Source organism: Triticum aestivum, chromosome 2B, assembly GCF_018294505.1.
Source record: "Triticum aestivum cultivar Chinese Spring chromosome 2B, IWGSC CS RefSeq v2.1, whole genome shotgun sequence".
In the NCBI taxonomy this organism is placed as follows: domain Eukaryota; kingdom Viridiplantae; phylum Streptophyta; class Magnoliopsida; order Poales; family Poaceae; genus Triticum; species Triticum aestivum.
Window position 1 is genome coordinate 481,059,876 of NC_057798.1, and position 8,742 is coordinate 481,068,617.

General features: G+C 50.4%; 1 protein-coding gene across 2 annotated transcripts; it reads left to right on the plus strand.

Annotated features, from left to right (window-relative positions):
- LOC123045563 (26S proteasome non-ATPase regulatory subunit 11 homolog) lies at positions 1-3,587 on the plus strand. 2 transcript variants are annotated; one of them, XM_044468671.1, is made up of 2 exons: positions 1-304; positions 2,066-3,587. In XM_044468671.1, exon 2 carries the CDS (start codon positions 2,080-2,082, stop codon positions 3,358-3,360), a length of 1,281 nt encoding a protein of 426 aa, XP_044324606.1. In that variant the 5' UTR covers positions 1-304; positions 2,066-2,079; the 3' UTR covers positions 3,361-3,587. The 2 variants fall into 2 exon arrangements, with proteins under 2 accessions (XP_044324606.1, XP_044324607.1); XM_044468672.1 differs by having other exon boundaries at positions 4-304; positions 2,071-3,587.
- The last annotated feature ends 5,155 nt before the right edge of the window (positions 3,588-8,742 follow it).

Here is an 8,742-nt window from a genome sequence, read left to right on the forward strand (position 1 = left end):
AGGCTGTACCTGAGAACGTATTCGATTATTCGGCCCGCTCTAATTGTGCGAAAACACTCCCGGAAACACCAAGATTACTCTCGCCCCCTCTCCCTTTGTTAGCTCGACTGGCTTCCCCGTTCGTCTCCCCCAGATTTCTCACGCCAACACCGCCGAGTTCTCCCCCGGAAGGCCGGAACACGCCTCCTGCTCTCCGTCCCCGGAGGCACGCCACCTCGAAGGAGTGCCCCCTCTCCCACTCGTCGTCGTCCACCTCCGCGCTACTGGACAGATCCATCCGTGCTCGGATCGCTTCCTTCTGTTGGTAACAAACCCTAACTTCCCTGGATTATTCCGAGACTTTTAGTGTATGATTTCCCATCGCGTTAGCAATCTGACGCAAAAATAAATAAATCTGTGCTTTGGTGGGTAGTTTGTTCTGGATTTTACTGTTGCGGCCCGAGTGGTCTTTGTTAGTACTACTACGCAGAGATCAGGTGCTGGCTCGACCTGGTGTGTACTGCAAGCCTGTGTGCTTTGTTAGAGTGGAGATATTGGATCTCGCTAAGGGCAGCATGGTTTTCCCCTGTCTTGGCTGTTTATTCTGAGATTAGGGTTTAGGGATTCTGGTTACGGTAAATAGGCTTAGGAATTCTTGTTACGGACCTAGCTTGGTGAAGGGTATTGTCAATTCTACTTGAGTTATAAGAGGCACTGGTAGCACTGCGTTTTACCATGATATGCTCCGTGCACTATATCAATTTTGATTTATTCCAACTTAACACCCCGGATGATTCTTTGTCCAGTTAGATCTTGGGACACTGTTGAGAGACGATTTATTCTGCCCAGTGTTGCACTCTGGGAATTACCCTGCAGATCTAAAGAACATGGTTACACTACCTAACTAAATTGAAACAACATTGAATGAGGTTTGCTTGTAGTAGCTTCTTTTGACTAGAACTATTATATGGAGATGCAAGGTGAGTGTCTTCCCCACATGCAGTTGCAATGTTGCTGAATTTGTAAATGTCAAGATCATGTGCCCGCTTAGATATTCCAGATAGTGATAGGCCCATCTTAGATAATTGCTAAACCTCTGTTTTTGAGTCGCTCGACTAGTCGCGACTAGTCGTCGACTAGTCTGTGAGTCGCACTGGCAGGGTCGACTCAGCCTGGCGACTCGACTCATGGGATGAGTCGAGCGACTCGAGCGACTAGTCTCGACTAGTCACGACTAGTCGTGTTTTTTGGGTCGAACGACTCAATTTTTTTGGGCCGGCCTGTCATATGTTTTTTTACTGTATCGAACCATCCCCCGTGGAAACCTAGATCGAACATGTTCCCCTCCCCCGACCCAACCCTCTCCTTGGCAGCCGCCGCCTCCCCTGGTTGCTGGCTTGCTGCTCCTCCCCTGGTTGCTGCTGCTGGTCTGCTCCTCCCCTGGTTGCTGCTCTTGCTGGTCTTCTCCTCCCCTGGTTGCTGCTCTTGCTGGTATGCTCCTCCCCTCCTCCCCTGGTTGCTGCTGCTGGTATGCTCCTCCCCTCATCCCCTGGTTGTTGCTGCTGCTGGTCTGCTCCTCCTCTCCTCCCCTGGTTGTTGTTGTTGGTGGTGGTGGGGGTCTGCTCCTCCCCTGGTTGTGCATGAACAAGGGTGGTTGTGCATGATGAAGAGTTGAGGGCTGAATTGGAACCACTCAAGAACAAGGCTGGTTTTATTGTACCTACTTTCTATTGCTTAACTCACGTCGACTCGTTGCATGTCGACTCATCGACCATGAGTCTAGACTAGTCACGACTAGTCTAGAGTCGCTCCCCCCGAGCGACTCGTCGACTCATCTACTCGAAAACCTTGTGCTAAACTATATTTTCCTTGCTTTCAGAAGAAGTCATATGTATTGATTGGAAATTCATGCACGCCGCCTTTTTAACTCTGTTAGTTGGAGGCATCATGTAGGAAATTCATGTGTGCACTCTGCATTATCTAGTTCCTTGTGTTACTTTGACATCCCCATACCTTTGTTCTAGAAAATTCTGATTTACTCTAATATTTTATAGTACTAAGTAACTTCTGTTTATTTTACTGTCAGTTCAGCGTGTGGCCATGTCTTCTTCAATGGAGTCATCATACCTTCCTGCTACTACTGAGTCAATTGCAATGGCTCAGGAGGCTAAGAATGCTTCGGAGTCAATTTCGATCCTTTACCGTGTGATTCAAGACCCATCTTCTTCTGCAGATGCACTGAGAACAAAAGAACTTGCAATTACTAACCTTACAAATTACCTCACTGAAGAGAGCAGAGCTGAGGAGCTGCGAAACCTTTTGACCCAGCTCAGGCCGTTTTTCTCACTGATTCCCAAGGCCAAGACTGCGAAAATTGTCCGTGGAATCATTGATGCTGTTTCCAAGATTCCTGGAACATCTGATCTCCAGATCTCACTGTGCAAAGAGATGGTGGAATGGACCCGTGCAGAGAAGCGTACGTTCCTTAGGCAGCGTGTGGAGGCAAGGTTAGCGGCACTTCTGCTAGAGAATAAGGAATACACTGAAGCCCTGACTCTCCTTACTGGTCTTATTAAGGAAGTCAGGAGACTTGATGACAAGTTGCTCCTTGTGGACATAGACCTGTTGGAGAGCAAACTCCACTTCTCTCTGAGAAACCTGCCAAAGGCCAAAGCCTCGTTGACTGCTGCAAGGACAGCGGCGAATGCCATCTATGTTCCACCAGCTCAGCAGGGCACTATTGATCTGCAGAGTGGAATCCTTCACGCAGAAGAAAAGGATTACAAAACTGCTTACAGCTACTTCTTTGAAGCATTTGAAGCTTTCAATGCACTGGATGACCCAAGAGCTATCTTCAGCTTGAAGTACATGCTCTTGTGCAAGATAATGGTTAACCAAGCTGATGATGTTGCTGGAATAATCTCTTCTAAGGCTAGCCTAAAGTATGTCGGTCCGGATGTTGATGCTATGAAAGCTGTAGCTGATGCCTACTCTAAAAGATCTCTCAAGTACTTTGAAACTGCCCTCCGTGATTTCAAAGCCCAGCTTGAGGAGGACCCTATTGTTCACAGGCATCTTTCCTCTCTGTATGATACCCTCCTGGAGCAGAATCTGTGCAGGTTGATTGAGCCCTACTCGAGGGTGGAGATTGGGCATGTTGCACAGATGATTGAATTGGCGGTTGATGATGTTGAGAAGAAGCTGTCGCAGATGATTCTAGACAAGAAATTTGCTGGTACTCTGGATCAAGGTGCTGGTTGCCTCATTATCTTCGAGGATCAGAAGACAGAGGCCATCTTCCCTGCTACACTAGAAACCATTTCAAATGTCGGAAAGGTTGTGGACAGTCTTTACATGAGGTCGGCTAAGATCATGGCTTGAAAGTTGCTAAGCATGTGATAGGCTGTTTGGTATGGGTTCAGCCTTTTCAGTTCCTTTGCTTTCTTTAAGACATGTAATCCTGCATATTGGCACTTGATTTTGCATGTTGGTCGTTATATTGGATCATAGAAAAATCCATCTTGCTCATGAACTGGATCAATTTGTTGTTTTTATGTGGTGGATGTACCGACACTAGCTTGTCCAAACATAAATCATTAGTTCTCTCACTTGCTTTGGTTGGTATGTTACTTGTGCTGTTATATCTTTGGGATTTCCATCAGTGTTGAAACTGGGCCTAACATTTATCATAGTATTTGTCAGAGTTGTTAATGCTGTTATGGCATTCCCTTTCAGTTACTGTCTTGTGTGGTTCCTGTCTGGCTACTCTGTTCTTTTATGGTTCTGGGTCGTATGTTCTATTGGGCTTGTGACTGATGAACAAGTGATCATGTGAATTCGTCAGCCATGCGTTTGTTGATGCAGATTTCTGATCGAAGTCAAGGTGCTTCTTTTTTGGCTGATCATTAAACAGAGTTGATGATGCTTAGTACTCGTACAAGTCACAACGAAGCCAGTAGGTATCTTAAATATGTTATATACTCCTTATATATGTCGCAGACAGTAGATACAAGAATGCATTCACATGTGCTGCATCTGTTGCAGTTCTCCTGGTAATAACGTCTGACATGAATTACGCTGCTACCCGTGCAACGTAGCAGTAAGTGTTATTATCCAACAATTGCGCTAGATTATTTCTCTGTGAATGTCTCAGGAACCATGTAAAATTTGCCACAGTTTAGGCATCTCTTCTCAATTATAAGCACCCAAATACAGTAAGCAGTCATTAAACAAAATACCAACGTGACACAAGGCTTTATGGGGTCATGTCATGGGCTTCTCGAGCAACGCCGAGACGTACCACTCGTTCCTCTCCGCGCCCAGGTCGAGCTTCCGGCTGGCCTTCCACCGGAGCCGGTGGAAGCCGACGCGGTCGAGGATGGGCACGTACGTGGAGTTGAGCTGCGGGCCGAGGCAGAAGAAGTGGTCGAGCCAGAAGACGCCGCCGGGCCGGAGCACCCGGTAGATATCAAAGAACGCGAACTCGAGCACGGCGGCGGGCACCGAGTTGGTGAGCACGTGCATGGAGTGCACGATGTCCAGCACGCCGTCGGCGAAGGGGAGTCGCTGCACGAGGCTTATGTGCAGCGGCACCAGCCCGCGCGACGCGACGAACCGGTTGAAGGGCGCGTCCAGGTCCAGAGTCGTGGTCACCACGGTCACGTTGCGCTCGCGCATCCGCGCCGCGAAAGTGCCGGTCCCGCCGCCGATGTCCAGGCCGATGCGCACGGTGCCCGGCGGCCTGGACTGCAGCACGCCGTCGATGCTGAACCCAGGGCCGCCGTTGTCGGTCAGCCACCGCCGCCGCTCCTTGCCCGCCAGGTCGAAGCAGTCCTTGCAGTCGTACGACCCGCCCCTGCTGTGCGCGCGCTCCACGAGGCAGGTGTAGTTCTTGCACGTGTACGGGGACCAGTTCACGGTCGTGTCGGCCGGGATTGACCAGAGGCTCGCCGGGAGCGGCTTCGGCTCGACGTACCTCGCCGGGGATCGCGGCCTGCAGCGCCGGCGCGGCAGCGGCTCGCACCCCTTGAGCATGAGCTGCAGTGCGAGGGCCTCGTCGTCGGGGCATTCGCCGCTCGCGTTGTACGTCATGTACTGCGTGAGCTCCTCCTGGAAGTTGCGGCACGCGAAGCCCAGGCCCGGGAAGAGCTCGTCGGTGCCGAAGTTGACAGAGTAGCCGAGGGGGAGCCGGTGGGGCTCGATGGCCATCTTGAGCTCGCCCGTGGGCTCCTCGGGCCAGCCATTGAAGTCCTGGACCGCCGGCGTATCGCCGTGGACGGCGCCGAGCTTGGCGAGCACGGACTCGAGGAGGAGCGAAGACGTCCCGCACTGCCCCCGGAGGAAGGCCAGCTCCGCGCGTGCCAGCGAGAGCGCGTCGCGGGTGGCGTTGAGGTCCCGGAGGAGCGCCGTGGAGTCCCAGAGGTGGATGCTCGGCGCGGAGGCGGGCATGTTGAGCGACAGCGACGCGCCGGAGAAGAGGTACACCGAGACGAGGTTCGTGGCGATGACGACGAAGAGCATCTTCAGCTTGGCGTGCCGAAGCGCCGGCCGCGCCGATCGGTGCCCGTGGCTGTCCACGCCGCCGCCCATCGCCGCGCCGAGCTGTTGCTGCTGCGAGTGCGAGGTGGTGGTGATCCGGTGCTTTGCCCCGTGCATGACCACACTTGCTGCGCGCTCGCGGCCTGAAGATCGGCAACAACTAGCTCTAGCAGTCTAGTAGTATTCCTCGAGATCGGCGACGCTCCCCTTGCTACGCTACGCTGTTTCCGCATTATCGCAGCCGGAAACTGCTACCCAGTGTACGTGCTACTTCAGTTCATTATGCATCTGCATCTGACATGCATGCCAAAACGGTGGCTGACAATTTAATCCGGGGTTTAGAAAATTACAAGTGAAGCTTTGAGGCGCACTACTTTTGACTTTGGATGTGTGACTGGTTGCTTTTGGGGGGAGAAAAGGGTGCCAATTTTGCTTCGAAAGGCATGCTGTGGCCGGATCCACAAGTCGGCGAGAGATGCGTGTTAAGCAAGAGGGAAAAAACTACGGAAACACTAACGCCCACATGTGTGGGCGTTCTTCAACTCACCCACACGTTTAGATGGTCGTTGATTGTATTTTACACGAATCTTGACACGAAAAGGTGGATTTGGTGTGCCACGTAGAACGGGGCTGGTGTGTGGGCGTTGAAGAGTTTGCTCACACGCCCCGCATCACGCTGTTGCCAGCTGCGCTGTGTGGGCGAACTAGTTTCTGCCCACACAGCCACCACCTAGTCCATGCGGTGTGGCGAACTAATTTTCGCCCACACGACACTCTTAAGTTGTGGATGGCAACTGCAGTTACGCGAACATGGCAACTAGGTAAACAAACATGGCAACTGTGATTCTTTTGCTAGACGGCAACTGCAGTTGCGCATATGTGGCAACCAGATAAACACACATGCCAACTGCGATTAACTGTACATGGCAACTATGGTTGGACCACACATGGCAACTAGGTAAACGCACATGGCAACTACTGTTTGACCATGTGTGGCAAGTAGTTAATCACACACGACAACTACGGTTTGATTACACGCAGCAACTATCATAAATTAGACAGTTAATCAAAACATATAGAGTTGCCATGCTTTTACAACTACACTTGCCATCCCGGATAACTACATCTGCCAACCAGGATGGCAACTAAATCGTCATCCCGCGGGTACCTAACGTAGCTGCACCAGGACGTGTGGGCATTTTTGCTTCGTGCCGCACGCGCGGGATGGAGAAGAGTACTACTTGTTGGGCGTGTGGCACGAAGTAGCCGCGGCCACACGTGTGGGCAATTCTAATATGCGCCCACGCACACCCCGTGTGGGCTTCCTCCTGCACACACCATACACGGTGTGTGGACAGACCCTTTAACGCCCACACGTGTGGGTGTTATCGGCGTCCAGGGAGTAAGCCCTATATATCTAGCATATCCAATTTATTTTCCTCGAAGGTTGTGTCTAGGTCTCAGTTGACTGAGACTTAACCAAGTCTAAGTCAAGCGATATAGCATGTAAGAAAGAAACTTAAAAAGAAAAAAATTGCATGGATCTCAACATAAGATTCTATTAATATAGCATCGATTAAGACTTGGTTAAGGTTCAATCGACTGAGACTTAGCAATCCCGTTCCTGGAAATGACTTTCCCCCCTAAAACCTATCTCGTTGCCTCAATTTTAGTCCAGCCTCAACCGTTTTGCGCTGCATCCCACTTGCGCGGAGCTTTTTCGCCCAACCCCGACGTTGCGGGTCGTCCCGGCCCTAATGATCAACAGGATGGAAAGCCCCACCCTTGCCGCACCTCTGGCCACCCTCGCTAGCATTGGAGACCCACCGTCGGCCACAAATTCGGTGTCACAACCACTAAAACGCCGGCGGGAAGGCAATAACATCATCGACAACTATTCGTCACCAGCGACTGTCGTCACTTTTGCGCCGCCACAACCTCCCGACCGCCCTTTGCCCAACCGACCAGCAAACTTGAGAGTTGAGAGTCGACCGTAGGCCAATGCGGTGGACAGCACGACGTCGGTGGTGAATAAGAAGAAGGTTGTGGTCGCCCCGACGCTTCCTCCTCGCCCTCTCGCGGTGCCTGTGAAAGTGCATCTCATCCCCTAGGTGGATTTTGATAATTAATGTCAATATATCTCAAGAAACTAATGCCTATTACAACTTCATCTCAGGAAAGTTCTTCAGGTTGCAATAAAAGAAATGGAAGGGTGACCCCATAATTTTACATGAAGACATGTGTTGGCCAAGCTCAAGGATTCTTCGTTTTATTTAAGTGATCACACTGAGTCCATAGGCATGTTGATACTATCAAAATGGGATAAGGATATTATGATGAGTCTCTTTCTCTTTGTGTTTAAAGATCAACTTCCAAAAGCCCTAAAATGCCCAGATTTCCTCCACTATATCTACCCAACTTTCATACTTTGAAGTTGTTGAGCTCTTCAAGTCAAAACCGTCAAGTAGTTCACCAGATTTAGTTGTTGCAACAGCCTAGCTTTTCAAATGTGACAACCATGTTGCCCTCTTAGAATTTCTAAAGCTCTCTGACCGAAATTTCAGAAGTGGTTATGGAGAATGTGCCACTGCTAATGTATGTACCTCGGAGCCTCCGAGCCGCTTCCATTCGTACTGGCCGGGTCATTTGAAAGTTGGCGCTTTCTGTACATGTCGGAGCCTCCGAGCTGATCACTCCAGAGCTTTCGAGTTGTGTAATAAAGTGGGCAATGGTCAAATTTCTTGTCCAGACTATTTATGCCCTACCTATCCCATATGTTCACTCAAAGCAAACCGCACTCATATCATATATGTTCTGAGAGAGGACTCCACCTCCTTTGTGCTTATTTCAAACGGATTTCTACACCAAGAATCAAAGTCAATCCTTTGAGATCTAATCCCATCTTGCTTTTCCGCTCCTACATCTCCAATCCAAAGTCAGATCTTGTGAGAGTTTTGAGTGTTGAGGATATTTGAAACACAAGAGCAAGAGATTCATCACCAAGCAACCTCCCATCATGTTATTCTTGGCGGGTGTGCGCCTCCTAGTCTCGCTAGGTGTGAGTCTTCAGGTCTATGAAGAAACCAAGAAGTTTGTGAGGGTTCAGAGATCGCCTAGTTCGTGAAGATCTACCCATAGTGAGGCTAGTCCTTCGTGTGCATAAGCCATGATGAAATAGGTTGGTTGCTCCTTTGTGGACCCTTCGTGGGTGAGTGTCCTCCGTGG

What these genes read in the sequence shown, in the direction of transcription:
- LOC123045563 (XM_044468671.1), top strand. Translation starts at nt 2,080, where the DNA reads ATGTCTTCTTCAATGGAGTCATCATACCTTCCTGCTACTACTGAGTCA.